This window comes from Empidonax traillii, unplaced genomic scaffold (assembly GCF_003031625.1).
Source record: "Empidonax traillii isolate 1590-97213 ecotype Southwest subspecies unplaced genomic scaffold, ASM303162v1 scaffold565:size409173, whole genome shotgun sequence".
Taxonomy (NCBI): domain Eukaryota; kingdom Metazoa; phylum Chordata; class Aves; order Passeriformes; family Tyrannidae; genus Empidonax; species Empidonax traillii.
The window spans coordinates 133649-152993 of record NW_020955758.1 but is presented as its reverse complement, the minus strand read 5'-3'; the positions used below and the strand labels follow the sequence as shown (position 1 = coordinate 152993).

The following is a 19345-nucleotide window of genomic DNA, read 5'->3' as shown; positions in this document are numbered from 1 at the left end:
CTGTGCATTCAGCACGGCTGAGAAATGTTGTTTGAACTGTTATTTTAAGCAGAGCGTCTGACAAAGCTGAAAACTCCCAAACTCTGTTGAAAATGACAGCTTAGAGGTCTGAGACTCCCTGGATCAGACAGAAATACCAAATGGATTTCAATTCGTCCTAGGTCAGGTCATTAAGATATTGGAGCTGGATTCAAAGGAGGAGGTTTGGAACGACATCCAGCCACATCCCTGCTCCATCCCCAGTGGGTTCTCAGAACTAAAGTGTGGCCCATCAGAGCAGCAAGGGCTGGTGACTGTCACCAGAGCTCTGCAAGGACGTCCTGGCTCCTTCTCTCCCTGCCAGCCAGCCATTTGCTCTCTGTTTTCCCAGACTCACTCCAAGCCCTCTAAGCCCTGGGGAAGAGGGAGCCCAGGAGAGAGAGCTCTGACAAAGCCATTCCCACTGCAGTGATGCCTGGGCAGAGAGAAACAGGACAGTGTGAGTGACACGGAGCATCAGCGTGGAAGGCCAGCAGTGCTGCAGAGCCAAGTGGGATTTTTCTGCTCCTTATTTTGGCTGGAAGTTCAGAGCATCTCAGCCCCGCCCCCCCCTCCTCCTCCTCCTCCTCCTCGCACACTGTGACAGTGGCTGCCAGCTGCTGGCAGCACACTCAGCCTTGCTGGCACTCACAGAAAGGGCTTCTACTCTCATTTCCTCTCGCCAGATCATCAGGACATCATTGAGGGAGCAAAGAACAAAGCGCTGACGCTGCCTGTAGGAACCACGGGGGTTTGGAAGCACCTTCCTGGCCCCAGAGCCCCAGCTGCTCCGAGATGCAGGTGGTGAAGGACAAGCTGCAGCTCCATGGACAAATCCATTCCAGGTGTTTCGCTGTGGGCAAGCAGTTCCAGCCAGCACATGCAGCATCCCTCGTCCTGCTGCAGCATCCCCACATCCCACCAGAGCATCCTTGCATCCTGTCATACCATCCCACTGCAGCATCCCTGCATACTGCCACAGCATCCCTGCAAACCACTGCAGCATCCCTGCATCCCACCACAGCATTCCAACATGCTACTGCAGCATCCTCACATCCTGCTGCAGCATCCCTACATCCCGCCAAAGCATCCCTGCATCCTGCTAACTTCTGGGCTCACGGGGTGGCTAAGGGGAGGTGCTGGGAAGGCTGGGGTGCCCAAGGCTGAAGCAAACAGCTGTTGTGTTCACTCAGGCACTGACAAATTCCCCCTGAATCCTCTGCAGCAATCCTGGCAGCGGTCTGGGATTTTATCCTATGGGAAGGCGGTGGTTCAAGGAACAGCTGCATGCTTAGTGCCACCCAGTTATGAGCCCTGTTGGCAGGATTAGCGTCACCCAGGCTGCTGCTGAGCCCTGTTTCCATGCTTGGTGTCACAGAGCTGGGACTTGTTTCCATGCTTGGTGTCACCCAGTTCATGAGCCCTGTTAAAGGCTCGGTGTCACCCAGCTGAGCGCAGTTTTCAGGCCCGGTCACCAGGATGAGCCTTGTTTCCATGCTCAGTTCCACCCAGGCTTCCACCAAAAACACCTGCTGCCTCCAGTACAGGGAAGCTGGCAGGCCCTCCTGCCTGGAACCAGCCCAGCAGCCCATGTCTCTTCCCAGTGGCTCCCAGTCATGCCATACTCCTTTAGACCCTACAGACCCTGGAAACCATCCCTGCATCTTCAATTGCTTGTGACTAAACTCCCCCAAGCAATTCAGCTCCACTGAGACCTCAGCAATGCTTCCCCCCACACTCATCTCTGTTCCCAGGGTAGTCCCCAGGAAAGGACTCATGCATCCCATCCCTAGAGCAGCGAGATGCCCTGGACAACTCCCCCAGCCCCCTGTTGGCCCTCACCCACCTCCACTTGCTGGCAGATCTGTATCAGCTTGGCCATCTGGTTTTCCAGTTCGCTGTTGCGTTTAACCAGGTTGGTGAGATTCGTCTCCAGGGTTTGCTGCAGGTCCAGAAATGGGAGAAAGAAGAAAAACACAGAGATCAGTAAACCTGGAGTGTCCCCAGTCCCCCGCCAGCAACCGAGACCCTCCACCACCCAGCACACTGCCTGAGGGAGCGGCACTGGAATAACTTTGGGAAAAGGCTCTGGGGTTCCTTGGCAGCTCCTGCCCTCTCTGCTGGGTTGGGCCATGGGGGAGGCATCGAGCCCAGCTCTGTGGTGTCACCAGCTGGTGGGGACAGTGTTAGGGTGTCTGCTCTTTGGAGAGAAGATTTTGGCTGTTTTCATCATCAGTTTTGTCCTGCACAGGGTGAGGGAGCCTGATGAGCCACAGGAGAGGGACATCTCGTCCGCCAACCACCTCAGCCAGAGCAGTGTGGGCACAGGCCAAGAGTGCCCTGCACTGTCCTCTCAGTCCCCAGCCACGCTGCCCTTTGCTTGCAGGGGCAGATCTCAGCCAGTGGATCCTGGCCAGTGGATCACAACCAGTGGATCTCAGCCAGTGGACCACAGTAAGCAGATCTTGGCCAGCAGATCTTGGCCAGCAGATCTTGGTCAGCTGATCCCCACCAGTGAATCTCATCCAGTGGATCTGGGTCAGCAGATTATGGGCAGTGGATCACAGCCAGCAGATCTCTGCCAGCAGATCACAACCCCAGCAGCACAGGGATCCCTGGGGCCTGCTTTGGTGCCCGCAGGCCACAATATTCCGGGAGCAGAAGGGGATCCAGTGGAGTGTGGAGAAAGAGTCCATTTGAGGGGGTATTCATATCCATGGCCACATGGGGGACGCACAGTTTGTGGGTGTCAATTCCAGGGACACGGCACTGCCAGTTCCACGTGCTCTGCTAACAGGAATTTTTCATAACAGAGCGCTCAGTACCTGTTGCAGCGCTTGCTGGGAAATGATATCCTATTAATATTTTAAACTCCAGGGCTGGAAGAAGATCCCTGAGGTGGTTCATTCATCCTTGGGTAGGAACTGCAGTCCAAGGCTTTGATCCAACTCCAGCAGACCCATAAACACGGCCCCCCCTCCGCACACATGGGTAATTGGGGGCTACAGAGCCAGGAGAACTTGAATCACAGGCACGGAGCACAGGCAGAGCACTCATTCCTGAAAAACCACTGGCTCCTAAAATACTCCGAGCTCGTTTGCAACCCTGCAAATTGCCAGCCAAGGGCGGGTGAGGCAGAACACAGGAACAGGCTGGAGAAATGGAATAAAACCCAGGAAACCTTCGTTATGCAGGAAGGATTCGCAGAGCAGGGCTGTATGGATAATGGAAAAACCAGCTGCTCCCACCCTCCCCTCCTCACAGCCCGGTATCATTTCACTACAGCACTGAACATTTCACTTGCTAATTACTCCCTCGTCACCACCTTGGCTGTGCTGAGGTCCCAGCTTTGAACTCACACCAACCTGCTTTAATGTTTCAGGGTGTGATAGAAGGGGGGGGGGAATGGGGGTACAGCTTTGAAGCATGCGAGCCCAAACCCCATTTGCAGCTTTCTGAGTTTTCTAGGGGATGGCATCACTCCTCCCCATCCATAAACACACACAAATCCTGCGCCTAAGCACCGATCCCTTCATCACACGTCCACTGTGGTGATGCTGAACCAGTCAGCAATGGTTGCATAGCCCTTTGCTGCTCCTCCAGCCCCTCACTGCTCCCTCCCCAGCCCTTCTCTGCACCCACAGACACTCACTGCCAACCCCTCTATATCCTAGAAAAACACAGGTGGAATGTTTCCATCTGTTTGATGTGCTGAAACAAATAAAATGGGCTTGAAGCCTGGATCACACCAGCTGGTTATTTTGTAGGTGTATATAAATTACAGCAATTACAGGGGTTGGGCTTTAATTGCTTTATAAAACACTCATCATTTCCCCAAGCTTCCACCTTCTGGCCTGAAATAGGTGATTTCTCTACAACTGGGGAGAGAAGTGAGAAAAACTGACAAAAAGGGAACACCATCATGCCCTTGAGCAGGAGTCACTGGTACTCCATGAGGGCAAGGGGCTAAGTCACCCAGGGATGGTGGGACCAGAGAGGGGATTGCCCGGACACAGGCACTGTGGGACAGAGGCTGAACCTCCCCCATCCTGAGTGTCAGGGATCCATGGGATCAAACCCTCCTGGAGCTCCAACAGAGCAGCTCAGCACCTGCACTCCTTTACCTGTTGGTGACTAGATGCACAGTGAATCCATTCACACCCAGCCAGAGGGGAGGAATCACACAGTACACACCTGGTGAGCACCGATGCTCATATTTGTTCAGTAACGGGCACGATAGGCAACAACTCCATTTTCCTTTTTCTCCAAATACCAAACAAGCAGTTGGACTAAACATGGATTTCTCCGTTTGAAGAAGGCCTTAAGGTTGGGGGCTCAAGACAGCTTCAAGAACTATAAATGCATGGTGTTCTCCTGGTCCCTGTGCATCAGCAAACATGATCTTGCCTGCACCTGGCCAGAGCTGCACTCCATGGCTGGTCACCAGCCCATCCACCAGTCTGGAAGCTGATCAGCACTGGGAAACACTATCAGCCTTGTGGCTTTAACCATCTGGGAGACAGAGCAGAGTAGGCTCTGTCTTCCAAGAAGGGGGGAAGGGGACAGGGTCCCTACATGTCACACAGACCCATTGTGTGAGGGTAGCTGAGTCCCCAGGAGTTCAGGCCACGCAAGTCTCAGGTCTCCTCCAGCAGCAGGAATCCCTGGGTGCAGGATGGGGGGACCTGGAGCGACCTGGAGCTAGGGGAGCCCTAGTGATGGGAGCAGAGAGGCTGTGGGTGGCTGCTGGTCAATGCTGCTGTCCCTCAGCACTGATCTGAGAGGGGAAGGGCTCAGCCTCACATGGCAGCACGGACGATTTGCTTTGGCTACACCTTATCACAGACAGATTTCCACATGTATCTTCATGGAAAGACAGCCAAAACTGGAGAGTATTACTTCCAGGATTTTTCTCATTGCTCCTGTTCATCTATAATCACTTCCAGTAATGGAGACAGATTTTTGCCCCAATCCCCCTGCACACCATTAAACACAAATCAGGTGTGCATTCACAAACCCATGTGCAGGCACACTTGCTCCAAGTCAAACCCTCTCCAGAATGCTCACCACGTGCCAAAGTGGCAGGAAAACTGGTCCGTGGATGCCACCACCATTCACCAGCCTCACCTGGATGGGGCAGGGGACAAGCACCTGCAGCGGCAGGCTGGGATTGCTGCCAGGCTGAGGATGCACAGTTAAGCCCTTCAGGCTGAGGATGTGCTGCCAGGTCCTGGCACGGGGCAGGATTGCTGCTGGGTGTCCTCTGACCCATTTGGAACAGCACAGGGAAGCCAAATGTCACCAGGACATTGCCCAAGGCATCTGGACTCTGCCACAGGGATCCTGAGGGAGCTGCTCGCATTTCAAAACCACAAAGTTGTTGGTTGCATCCTGCAGCTGCAGTGACACTGGAGCCCTGGGAACCTCTCAACCCATGCCCCTGTTCCTGGCCAAAATGCTGCTTTGCACTGTGCTCCTGCCCCAGGCACTTGATAGCTCTGTGAGGATGAGGGCACTGATGTGGTTCATTTCAGGAATGCTGGGGTGGCTTTCCTGGGAAGCAGCAGCTGGACAGGGTGAGATGCAGGTAGCTCCCACCAGGGTCAGTCCAGCCCCATCTGCTCTGAGGGGATTTTGGAGCAGGACAGTGATGGTGGGGTTTGTACAGCATCGTCCCACTCCACTGACAGCTGCCTCCACGCTAACAAACCACAGAATCACAGAATGGTTTGGGTTGGAAGGGACTTCAAGCTCATCTCATCCAACCCCTGCCACAGACAGGGACGCCTTCCAATAGACCGGGTTGCTCCAAGCCCCATCCAACCTGGCCTGGAACACTTCCAGGAAAATCCTGGGCAGCACTGCACAGACCAGGCTCCTCTCCATGGTGGCACTGCACAGACCAGGCTCCTCTCCATGGTGGCACTACACAGATGAGGCTCCTCTCAGTGGCCACAGCAGGTCCAGAGCCTGGCACTACTCCAGCACCACTGGATGATCCCACTCCCACATCCCCCTCCCACAGGCTGGACAGAGGGCTGAGCGTGGCACTACCCACCTCCAACCCTGGCAGGGGCACATCCCTCTGAGGCGATTCCAACTGAAAGGGGGGAAATTTAGGTTAGATTAGAAATTCAGGTTAATACGGAAGAAATTCTTGGCTGGGAGGGTGGGGAGGCCCTGGAACAGGTTGCCTGGAGAAGCTGTGGCTGCCCCATCCCTGGAAGGGCTCAAGGTCAGGCTGGGCAGGGCCTGGAACAACCCTAGTCCAGTAGAAAGTGTCCCTGCCCATGGCAGGGCGTTGGAACAACATGAGCTTTAAGGTCCCTTCCAACCCAAACCATTCTGTGATTCCACAATTCTATGTTTAGAATCAATTCCCAGCACCAATAAAAAAAATCTAGGGGAAAAATATGCAAAACCAGTCAGCTGCTAGGCTTTGCTAAGGAGAATGTCCCCAGACAATGGGACAAGTGACAGAGAGACAGGACTGAGCTGCCATGTGTGACAGTAATGCATTTTAAGTCGCTTTGGAGCAAAACAGGCTGAGTAAGAGCTAAAATCTCTGCCAGTGTTCGGGGCTGCTATCACCCCACTGGCAGAGCTGACCTAGAAACTGAGCAGCTCACAGTGGCACAGGACTAGTGGTGACTGATGGTGCTGAAGAGTCCAGAGCCAGAGCCTTAGCCAGGTAAAGGAGTGCTGGCAGTGACCCCCTGGCATGGAGGGGATGAGAGGCCATGGGATGCATTTGACCAACACACAAGGACGTACCTGAGGGTGCAGCAACATCCCCCCGTGCCTCCCACTCAGTCAGAGTGAGTGAGAGCTGCTCCAAATCCATTCATCATTAGGTTTAATCCCTGATGACGTGTCAAGTTTAAAGCCTGACTGGCTCTTTCTATGCTCACCTTCGCTTGGGAAACAAGTCTGGAGGGAAGTTCCCCAGAGGGAGTGGGGCTGGAGATGTAGGTGACCAGGGGGGCGGGTGAGCCAGGGCTCCCCACCACATCCAGCACGAGCCCTGCGCTGGGAGTCACCTGTGCTAGCCTGGCAAGGTCCCCAGTGCCCAGCCTGGGGTCCTGGGCATCCCTAGCCCATCCCCTTCACCCCACACACAGTAAGCACAGGGTTATCTCAGCCTGGCGAGAGCTGGGGCTGGATCCTGCTCTCAGTGCAGCAGATCCACCATTTCAGTGGCCATGCTTTAATCTGGGATGAGATGAAAGGAAAGAAGGAACCGTCAGGAACCCGGAGGAGCAGCTGTGCTGGGCTGAGCAGGGACTGGGGGGCAGAGGCAGGCGGGTGGGATCCATGCTCCTCCACGCAGCATTCCAGTGCGGGCTGCATCAGCACTTACTGTGTCTAGTGTCTCCTTGGGAATTTAAATTGAGGAGAGAAAAATAAAAGCAGAAAACCCCGAGTAAACAGAGTGAGCTGACTCTGTGATTTGCAGCCCTTGCATGTGCCTCTGCCTAATCAGCACATCCTGGATTTGTGTCTTGTCGGCTCTTCTGGAGCATCTTCTCTTGGGCTGAGCCGACCAGCACTGCCTGAACCCTCACGGTTTTGGGGAGTAAACTCCTTGTCTGTCTCCCCACATGAGCTAAGAGCACAGCTCGGGTCTGTCATGTAGCCCCCTCGTGCCAGCTGGGTGTCACTCATACCCCCACCCCCGTGGGACACCACGTTCCCAGCAGCTCCTAATTACTGGATGATCCCAAAACCAGCCTAATGAGCAGAGGAAACTGGGCAGAAATCTGCTGAGCCTGTACCAGAGCAGGTGTATCCCTGCAGTGGGCTGCAGGGACCTAGGGACAGTGACCCCAAAGTGTACCTGCTGCAGACACTGCCCCTGCTTCCCAGCCTGCTGCCCCTATCCCCTGCCCTGCAGGTGGAGGGGGAGTCAAGGGCAGATCCCAGTGTGGCCCACACATCTCAGGTCCCACCTCATATCTTCACCACGAGTACCATCACACACTCTGGGTGCCTCACTGACACAAGCCATTGACTGGATGTGACATGAGTGGACCCCACACAAAGAGTCACCCAAGCCACAGGGCAACTGCAGAGCACCAGCAGCAAACTGCTTTGTTAGGGCAGGAGACCTGATGCCAAAGAGTCACAGAATTAATAATGAAGATGTGATGGCAGGAGTCAATCCTTCCTTGGGATACACCAAGGGACCAGAGGAAGCAAGAGAAGTGTCTGTCCCTAGTCCACGGCACTAAGGGCACCTCAGTGGGGAGGGGCTGCTGGGCTGGGGAGTGAGAAAGCTGCCCCTACAGCAATGAGAACAGTTTGTTTATCCTCGTCAGGAAATTTCTCTCCTCCAGCCAATTGGACAGTCTGTGGATTTTTGGCAGGATGGGAGGGAATATGGGAACAGCACTGGTACTCCTCGCAAGGAGAGCCACACAGAGGTGGTTCATCACTGAGGCATCACCGTGCAGCAGCTCTGACAGGGTCCTGCTTCTCCCATTGCTGGGGACAGTTCTTGTCCACCAAGGAGGACAGCACGAGGGTCCAGCTGCACAGACACGTCTGTCTGAAGCTCAGCACGTTCCTGGAGCTCAGCCCTCTGGACAGGGCACACGGCCAGAGCTCTGCACTGTCACACTGCCGCCAGATCCAGGATCATCCCCAGCATCACTCATCCCTCTGGACAGGGCACATGGCCAGAGCTCTGCATGGCCATGCTGCTACCAGGTCTGGGATCGTCCCCAGCACCGCCCTGTCCCCGTGGCACAACCGCACACACAACACAGACACAACTGAAGCACATCCCCAAACACAGGGGAGATCTCAGCTTCTCCTGACACAAACACAGAGCTCCTGCCTTCCTCAGGTACATCTCAGCTAAAGAAACAACAGGGACAGAAATGGCTGCAGGTAAAACTTGCTGCCTGCTGATGGGAGCAACCCAGGATCCCACTCACCTCCTCCTGATGCCTCACTTTTCAGCCTCTGATCGGCAGGAATGTGACCAAATGCTCCTGCTCCTACAGACCATCTGAGGATCAGGGTGGGGAGCGCTGCTAATTCGCCTGTAAATCAAAGCTGTCCTGCACAGTTCCAAGACGGAAAAAAATCACATGAACTAGTTTAATGCTGCCATTTCTCCAAAGCTGCTGATTAGTTGCAGACTCAGTCTGAGCATTGTTTTGGCAAGGTTTGCGTCTGGCTGCCTGGTGCAGCTCCAGGGTGCACGTTCCCTGTTTGCTCCTGTCCCTGCACTACTTAACAGCAACAAGGGCTTTGCTCCCGAAAACACCCCTTCAGGCAAAACCCTGTAAGAGCCCAAACACCTGCAAGTCCTTGGCATGGGCCGTCCTCCTCACCACAGGGAGAAGAGGAATGGCTGGCAGTGGTGGAGAACCTCTGCTGCTGGAGCTCGGCCACGCAAGCGTGTCTCCCACGGAACGAGCTGTTCCCTGGCAAGCCACGCTGGGCTGTTTTCCTGGATAAGATGAGAAAAAGGACAGGAACAAGGCTGTTGACACCCTCCCTGTTACAGGGTGACCAGACCTTCTCCTACATCACCACAAGTGTGCGGGTCTGTCAGTAAGTCAGCACAAGGGAGGAGCCTGTCAATGCATAGAACATTCCTGAAGCTCCTGGGCTTGTCCTGGGATCTGGAGGGGAAAACCAGGGGCAGCCCAAAGGAAAGCTCAGCTTCCACACTTCCACCAAATACACATACAGCAGAGGCTGGTTCCCTTCATTCCTGTGAAAGGGCACACCACAGCAGCATTTTGGATGGTTTCTCTCCTGCCTCCTTCATCGCCAACCAAGACATCTTGGCATAGATCTTGATACCCACTTCCAGGCCACAGAGAGACATGACACATGGCAGCTCACTCTCTGGACCCCAACTCCTCCAGCTGTCAGAAGCACATGTGAGGCACATGGCTGTGGGAGCACCACAGCATCCCTTCCCATCCCCACGGGTTGGATAACTCCTGAGAGCCAGCCACGTGGCAGCGGGTCCCACAGGACATCCAACAGCCTGAGGAGGACATTTTTATGCCACCTGCTTCCACAACCAGCCCTGCACTACCTGCTGCCTCAGTGGCTACAGTGGGCAGAGGGTGCCAGCAGCATTCAGCTACCCAAGGCAGCTGTTTGCATCTGGGTTGGTCCCCCCATTCCCCCAACACTCACCAGAATCAGCAAATCCCAGAATGATTTGGGTTGGGAGGGACCTTAAAGCTCATCCAGTTCCACCCCTTGCCATGGGGGTGTCCATTAGATGAGGTTGCTCCAAACTGGCCTTGAACACTTCCAGGGATGGGGCAGCCACAGCTTCTCTGGGTATCAAAGTGGTTCACCGTGGCAGAAAATGCGTATGGCTGATTTTAGGCCCTTCAGTCATTACATCCTTTAATCTTTCCAAAGCAATTCTTCTCCTCTTGGATATTATCCTGGTTTTCTGTAACATCACAGCAGTGTGGAAAATTGTTTAAATATTTTATTAAATTCGTCCTGACTGTGACAAGCCAGTTTTCATTCCTGAAGTCATCTAAGCATGATCTGCTTGTCTGAGCTGTCCTAGTTAAACACTCTGAGATTTTACTCCCCAGTTCAGGCCATGTGTTTCTCAGCTTAAAAGAATGTGATTTTCAGACATCTTATTAAATGTGCTACATTTGGTATTAAAAATTCCCTAACTACAGTGAGGCCTGAGGTTATTTGCAGATTTTCTACTATTTTTATTTATTCCTGGAAGGAATGGAAGGAGTGGAAGGAAAAGATTTTCACTGCTCCAAGCAACGCCTTTTCCCAGGAACTTTCCTCTGGTGAATAATTCCAAGTTCCTTCCAAACCAGGAGGTCTAGAGGGGTAATTTCCTGATGGGGTGGAAAGGCTGGGGAAAAAGGCTCCCCACCTTCCCAACTCTGGGCTCACCATGGGATGGGTGATGCTGAGTGAAAGGACACAGTGCTGGCAGCAGCCCCAGAGCCTCCTGGCAGCCCTGGTCCCCCCATGCTGGCCCCAAAAATCCCCAGGGCTCATCTTGAGAGAAACCCTGGAAGCAGTTCTGCTGTCCTCGTGGGAGCTGAGCGTTGCTGGCATCCCTGCTTCCCTGAGAAATCCCTTCTGTTGGAAAAGTAAGTGAAAATAATGATCCTGTTTTTTTGTGCCACAGTGATGAAACCATAAAAATTGAGGACAGAGAACAATTAAAAAAAAAAAAAAAAAAAAGAAGGCACCACAGATGTCCACCTGTTTTTTCAGTCTCAGCCTTCCAGTCTTCCATCCTCTTGGGTTTCTGTCTCTCCTGTGCTGCAAAAGGAACTCAGTTACCACCCTCTGGGGTCATCGTGGCCTCTCTGATGATGCCCCAAACCCCTCCCTGCACGGGAGAACTGCAAGGGAACAAGCTCCTTCTACCTCTTGGGGATCCTTCTGTATCAGAGTTGGAGGATGTGAGTGCTGGCAGCAGTGCAGATTCTTCCTGAGATCCTTAGTTGTCCCGAAGACACCCAGGTGAACAAATCCCTGCAAGACCCTCGTGGGTAGATGACTCACATGGTTCCATGCCCAGAGAGCTCCCGCACCAACCCCAACAGGAAAGAGGCCCAGCTGAGTCCCAGGGCAAGGTCAGGCAGGAGTCACCCACAGCCCTGGGATGGCAGAGATTCCAAAGGACAAGCACAACCCACGGCCTCAAACGCAGAGCAACAATCTCAGACACAGGGAAGAATTAGAAACAGAATACACTAAGCACCTGGAGGAGCTGTGGGAAGGCAGAGGGATAACTAGAGGACAAAACAACAACAACACAGCTCGAGGAGAGATCAGACCATGAGGAAAGATCCTGAGAACCCCTCTGTTTCACAGCTGAGGATGGACCATCAGGCACGAGGCAGCACCCTGGCTTTGAAGCCTAAGCGAACAAAATCCTTTCAAAGTATAAAAGACAGATAATGCTTCGTTCCATAAATGCTTCGTTCCATAAATATGTATATCCTTGTGAAAGAGCTGACTAGTGGAAGGAAGATGCATCTTTTGAAGGAGTTCTGTGAATACACAGTAGGCAATGAACACCATAAAAGTTATCCTCAAAAGAGGGAAAGGGAAAAGGAAGGGGAAAGGAAGGGGATGACACCAACTCCAGTAAACACAAGTCTCCACGGGCTCACTAATGACACTACAACTGCTCTTGCTGCAGGTAGCTGTCTGGCTGTGAAGAGCTCTTTGGAACACTCCTATGGGTGTGTGAGAATCTCAGGCAGAGATGGGATTTCCAGGGAAAAAAGCCTGACACATACTGATATGAGGCAACCATACCCATACTGATATTTCACAGCCAGGGATGCTTCATTAGGCAAAAACCTCATGATGTGTGACGTGTCCCCAGGAGACACAGGACCATCCTGTGAGCACCAGGGACACCTGGCTCAGGGCATGGTTTGGGTTCCAAGGGTCCAACAGCCTTTCCAAGCAGCGATACCCTCACACGAGCACCAACACCCATCTGAGGCTGCCAAAGGAAATCTAGGATGTCCCACGTCATTTATGCAAATTCCCGTTTGCACTTTTTAAACAACCAAGTGTCTGTGGCAGAAACGAGGAGATGGAATTCAAAGGGAACACACTGAACAGGGAGTTTAGTGCTAGAGAGAAACTCATGGAAGATTCATACATTCCCAAGGAACATCTGGTTCCATTCAACAGTGAATATGCCGCTTTGTGACTTTCACCAGATAATAAGTTTATCAGAGATTGACTAATCACTTCATTCAATTCCTATCTCACCTCCCAAACCAAATTAGCAAAATTCAAGCAAAAAGTAAGGAAGAATCCCAGGGAAAGTACCTGTTCCCCCCTTGCTTGCTGCCTGGGCTGTATGACAAGATTGAGATCCACTTGCTCCCAAACTGAATGGGAAACACATAAAGTGGCTGCAAAGCAGAATTCATGCCTGAACACCATGGAGAAAGTGTTTGAATTACAAACACAAAATTAGCTAGAGAGTGAAGCTAAAGCTCCTGCATTTCAAATTATGGCAGGAAGTGTATGGAATTCTGCAAAGATCAGCCAGACCTGGCACCAGAGGTCAGGAACAAGTGATGGGGTGATACCAATCCAAGGGGAGCCTGACTCGTGCTGTGAGCAGGATACAGTGTTCAGTTTTACTGAGCCAAAACACTGCATATATATATAACATATAATATATATATTACTAAAATATTAATTGTCAATAAATGCATAAATTGTATCTGCAAATGGCTCGGCCTCCAGCCCACCTGTTTGTCCCAGCCTGGGGGTTTGTTTGGTGTCTCATCCTCCTCAATGCTTCTACTGCCTCCATCACCACCTCACTGCTACCTGCCACAGCACTGGCACCCACCTCCTGTCTCTATGGATTATTTCTGCCAGTTCCTCCATCTGGGAGCTGCAAACAGGCAGAGCTTGAAATCAGACAATCTGTGCTGGAAGGGCTTAGAGTCGGAGGCAGACGAGGAGTGAGGGCTGAGGAGGAGGAGGAGATTGCATTGGGTGACAATGACCAAGGATGGGGAGAGACTGGCTGATGGGAAGAGCTCAGTGAAAAACCCAAGGGAAAGGAAACCTCCCTGCCTGCACCCATCCCCAGGACTGTGACACCCACGGCCAGGGCTGTGACACCCATCTTTGGGGCTGTGACACCCATTTCTGCGTCTGCAACACCCATCTCCAGGTCTGTGATACCCATCCCACCAGCAGGAACTGGGGCTCAGCATCTCTGTGTTCAGCAGTCAGAAGCATCGAAACCACCTGCCCAAGGGAGCCTGCTTTGAGCTCCCTCCCGGCAGGGCACAGGGCAGGTGAGTCATTGCCAACACTCCTGAAATATTCACTCCCACTGCCCCCCTTTTTCATACCCTTCCACCCTCACACCCCCCATCAGGGGCTCCTGCTGCAGAGGGGGCACCAAGCTGCCTGCCAACGACTGATAACGGAATACACTCTGGTGCCTTCCCTCTTCTGGCATACCCTGAAAACTCAGCTTCCAGCTCCGAGGATCAAACAAGCAGATCAAACACTCCAGCAGCTGGGTTTTAATTCCCTGTTGGTCCAACTCCTGTGCACACTCAGGAGCCTTTTTTATTCCTTCCCCCATCTCTGCAGAAGCAGCTGGAGGAGCTGGAGCCACAGGACAGTGCACTGAGGCAGGAACAGCAGGTGGGAGTACGTCAGGAATTGCAAACATCTCTTTACCTGTCCCCTATTGAAGGATTTCTCTCAGTTTAAAACCTTTTCCAGGAGCTGGATGGGAGGGCATCATGGATGGGCTGGTCCCAGGGTACATGGTACCTGGGAGTAAGCAGGGACCCTCACCAGAATCAGTCACTTGTATCTGCCTTCCCTGTCCCCCCAAGGACACAATGGGCAGCAGGAGGTGGGTGGAGGGTCTTTTCCCACAGCCTGGCTGTCTCTCCTGGGCCAGCTGCTCGTGGGAGAGCAGGAAACCTTAAAAGTGGGCAATGCTGCAGGATAAAAGGTGGAAAAGCTCCCTTAAAGCCAACTTCCCTACACTTTAGCTACTTTTTTCCTCAAATTGTAAATATTTAAGCTCGTGGCAGAGGAAGAAGAAGAGGCAGAAGACCAGAGAAGCTCCCGCAGATGCCAGAGCATTGCCTTATTTTTGGATGCATGATCTTCCAAGGGTTCCCTTCCTTCCAAGGGAGAGCCTGACAGACAGGAGACCCCCAAAATGGGGAAGAGAAACATCCCTAGGAAAGCTGCACCACTTGGTGGCATCACTCTCAAAAGCCTGGGCACGTGGGGACATTTTGCTAATGAGGATCACAGCGATTAGGAACGTCAAATTATCTTCCGAAGCACACAACAAACAATGCTAATGGTGGGATAATGTCAGGCGGAATCACACTGGATTGGAACAGCGCTGATAGCACATGTTAAGCAGACATATAATTAGCACTGTGGCGCCTCAATAATATTAATAAAAGGCTGCTAATTAGGCTGATATAAATAGCGAGATTAATTGTCACAAAACGTCAGGGTTTGAAAGGCAGCCCCAAACCTCCCACTTTTTGTCAGGGCTTGGGCACCAGGGGCATAAGAGACAGCACCCAGCACCGATGGCACCCAGCAGCAACAGGTGGCACCTGGCAGCTCCTGGTGGCACCCAGCAGCACCCAGCCCTGATGCAGGGAGTTGTCGTGGGGTAGGCAGCAGCGGCAGGAAGGTACAGCCCAGCACTGGGTGATACAAAGTCCTCCCAATCTAGAAGATGCCTGAACACCCCAAGGACAGCTGGGACAATCCTGCAGTGTGTCCCCACACAGCCCTGGCAGCCTTGTTTGCTCTGGACTGACAACAGAACAGCCTGTCTGCAGGAAATAACAGCTACTTTCCCTTAATACCCTGAAGACAGATGAGAGCAGTGTTGGAAGCCATTGAGGAAAACGTTCTTCCACTGGGGCTTTGCTATGTTCCTGCTCATGGGAGCAAGAAGTGCCTCCAAGGCTGGTTTAGAAACAAACATCCCAGTGCTGGCAAAGGCAGGATAGGGATGAATGGGGACAATTAAGCCCAATGTGCCCCCTGGGAGACCTCTCTCCTGCCACAGGGCTGCTGCTCTCAGCGAGGGGCTGGCGGGGAGCAGCACCGGGGATGGGCTGGAGGGTGACACCACAACCAGGGTCTCCCCTCCTCACCTCTCCTGGCAGAAGAACAAATTTGGATGGAAAGACTAGGAGGAGCTGGGCACAAGAGGTGAGTCCTTTCCAAACCCAGATATTCTATGATCCTATGAAGCGTAAAGCCCATGGAGGCTGCTGCTGCTTGAATAACCTCCTCCCAAACTCCTGCTTCCTGCGGGATGTGCCTGCGCTGAACCAACTTCTCCACCTTCCCAGCCCCAGCGTGTGAGTTGCCGGGGGCACGTTCACCTCCCCACTCGGCCAGGCCATCCCACACTTCTCAGGGAGCTCGCCCTGAGTTCCTCCCCGTCTGGCTCTGAGCCACACCGAGGGGAGAGGGAGATGCTTGGCTGGGCGAGCTCCGAGGGTGCTCCGGGCTCCCCGCCCCAGCACCTGGCTGCGGGGGCAGCAGGCAAGATCATGGGAACGCCGAAAGCCAAGCGCAGGGCGCGCTCCCGCTCCCACCCAGCCGGCCCAGCCATGCCCGTGCTGGCAGGTCACGGCGCGAAGGAGGACGCAAACCCTCGGGTTTCTCTTGGAAGCGGAATCAATGCGCCAACAACTGCCTGGGATGGGGCTTATTTTGGCTGATTTGTTGCTTAGGTAAAGCCACGGTGAGAGGTGAGACTGTTCAAACCGGTGCTGGAGATGTTGAGATAGACGCTCATGGTACAAACTCAGCCTCAGGGTGAATGCGCTGACGCTGGAGAAGGTTTTAACTCCTTGTGCAGACACAGGCAGAGAGTCCCATTCCTTCTGCTTTTTTTCCCTTTGCTGTTTTGCTGCTGGAAAAGCGAACAAAACGCCTAAACAGTCCAAAAAGTCACCCAAATCATCCCCAAGCAATGGCACACACAGCATTTTTGGAGTTTCTACTGCGGCCAGAGCCTTGGCGCTGCTTGGGGACCCCCTCTGCCCCTGCAACACGTGGGGTGCTACAGGGGACTCTCCAGAGATGCAGAAGGGACAACGCACTTCCAGAGCCTTTGTATCCCAGAGTCCCACCAGACTAACTGGCACTGTGGCCACTGCAGAAATCCTGGGCAAGTAAAGCCCACATACTTCCCTTGGCACACCCGTGGCACCACTGGTGACTCCAGTGGGTCAAGCCCCACAGTAGCACAGGGGTCTGAGCCCACAGCCTCCTACAGCACATCCCAGCATGGTCCCAGGCTGCCCCAGCACAGTCAGCTTATCCAACAGATCTCAGGCACCGGCCCCATGGATTACACAAGCTCCAGTGTCTTACGGGAACAGGCACGAGGGAAAATGCCTGAACAGGTCTTCCCTCCTGGAGCAAACATCCCTGCCCGCTGCGGCTGCCCCGGGGCCGGAGACACAGCGGGGCGTTGGCAGGTGCCCCAAAGTGCCTGAAGGCTGTGGGTTTGGGCAGTGAAGAGGGAGCCCATGTGCCCAGCCAGGCCTTCAGCCAGCCCTGCTGCCCTCCTCATCCCCCCCAAATCCACAACTCCGTGCCAGCAGGAGTGTGGAGCATCCCAGGAGCTCCCTACCCCATGCTGTGCCGCTGGACGGGCACTGCCCAAGCCTCCCTGCAGGCCACCTTGAGGAGCAAGGCCAGGAATCAACCCAAGGCAGACTTTTCCAAAAGTTACAACATCTGGGAAGCGCGGAGGGGAGGGACCACTGGAGCCTTCACGCCGAGCGCAGGGTAAATGCTCACGCCAAAACCTGCTCCAGCTGCTTCAAACTTGGCTAAAGCCGCACGCAGGGAAGTGCAAAGCTCCCATCAGCCCTTTTTTTCTCTCCTTATGAAAAAACTCATCTGTTCCTGGTATAAGGAAAAATTCTCTTTTCTCCTCTGCACTAGGAAGGAAAGCCTTAAATTTCTGGTTATTTCCCCAGAAAACTCAAAGGCTCGGTGGAGGCTCAGTCAGGGTTGAAGTTTGGGGAAAGGGGGAACTGTTCTGGAACAAACCCAAATGTACCAAAGTGACAAGGTGCTGTGAGGCCTTGGAGCATTCCCAGGGACTTCTTGAGAGCTGCCCCAGAGTCCTCACCCCCAGTACAGCAGCCCCACCCTGTGCCACTCCAGCGCTACCCCAGTGCCACCGCCATCCTCCCCAGCCTCTCTCAGCTTGCCCTTTTCTCCTTCCCAAAAAAGCCCAAACACCTCCAGGAATCCAAAAGCCCACATGGAGTCACACAAAAGTGTTTAGGTTGGAAAAGCTCTCTAAGACCATTGAGTCCAGCCATTCCCCCAAGCACTGCCAAGGCCACTAAGCTACAGCCCCAAGCGCCACATCCACACATCTCTTAAATCCCCACAGGGATGGGTACTCCACCACTGCCCCGGGCAAAGCCCTTTTACACTGGAAAATGTCACCCTGAAGAGCTGGGATTTGGTGAAGTTACTGGTGACACCATGGACTAAAGGGACGTGGCACAGCTGGCCTGACAGCACTCATTGCTGCAGCCCCGGGGCAGTAATGGGGAGAGTCCCTGCAGGGAGCAGACTCTCTGCACTGTCACCAGTGGGAAAGGCCCCTGGATAAGGCAGCATGGCCAACAGCTCTGCTCTTCCACTCACCTCCATCCCTGAATCAACACCTGTCACCCCACACCGCACACTTTCCCTGCCTTTATCTCTCAGCCAGGTATGATGCTCTCCAGAACCTGCTCCAGAGGGTTTTCCTTCAGTCCAGGCTCACCTTGACAAAGTATTATTTTAAAAATGGCCTCTGAGTGCTCAGCAAAGCTCTGCCATCAGCACAGCCCTCACCTGCACACCTGCCAAAGCCCCTTGCAGGCAGCAGCCTCTTCGCTGCCTGTGACAGTCCTGCAGTGCTGGGCTGGGTGAGCTCATCGCTTCCTTTTGAGCTCACACCCCAAAAAAACCCAGCTGGTTACTTCCAAAGTAGTTGGGAGCAGAAAGGAAACGGATCTGCTCAATGGCACCACTGGTAAAGGGGAGCCTGAAGCACGGTGGGCCACTCACAGACCCTCGGGGTGGCTGCCGAGGGGGCAGTGTCGGTACCACTCCCTCCTTACACATGCAGACCTTCTCCCCATGCACAAGGCTTCCCAGCGTGGATAGAGAGCATCCAGCTGCTTCCCTGAATGCCCCACAGCCCCCTGCACAGCATCTCGCCTGCCTAGTGCAGGCATCAGTTCCATCCTGGTGAGTCAGAGCCCAAGGAAGTCAGAAGGCTGGTTGGAAAACCCCAAGAGTTCCAGAAAGTAAACAAACACCTCATGGGTTTCACTTTGTCTGCCTCCTGCTTTGCTTTTTTTTTTTTTCTTTCCACGCCTTTGGAGTGGATTTGAGTCAGTGTTTGAGTTTCTCTCCAAAGTCTCGGCATAACACACATACCAGCTCTGGGATGCTTGATTTATTGTGACAGCTGAAGCTCTCACATCCCCTCTCCTCCCAGAGCAGGGGCTTCCCAACCTCCCTGATAATTGGGATGGCCCTTAAACCAGCGGCACCCTTCACCCCAGTTGCAGTCCCGCTGGGACCTGGCTTGGTGGGCAGCTGATCGGCATCACCAGCACAGGGAGCGACTCAAGGCACTTCCACCGAGCACCATCGATCCTGGGGTTCTGGGATGACTCCCAAAGCCAATGGGCAGGGAGAGTGCACCTGAGAAGCCTGAAGGGTCCTGCAGCACCTCCCAAAGAAGTTCAGCAATACCTCAGGAGGACTATGCACA

General features: G+C 53.7%; 1 protein-coding gene across 2 annotated transcripts in view; it reads right to left on the bottom strand.

The window, feature by feature from the left end:
* The window catches only part of LOC114064653 (probable E3 ubiquitin-protein ligase MID2), a 70107-nt gene that overhangs the window by 16787 nt on the left and 33975 nt on the right, over positions 1 to 19345 (bottom strand). For both annotated transcript variants that reach the window (XM_027897883.1, XM_027897884.1), the window contains exon 3: positions 1865 to 1960. In XM_027897883.1, the coding sequence (XP_027753684.1) occupies positions 1865 to 1960 (96 nt within the window). The remainder of the gene's footprint in view (positions 1 to 1864; positions 1961 to 19345) is intronic.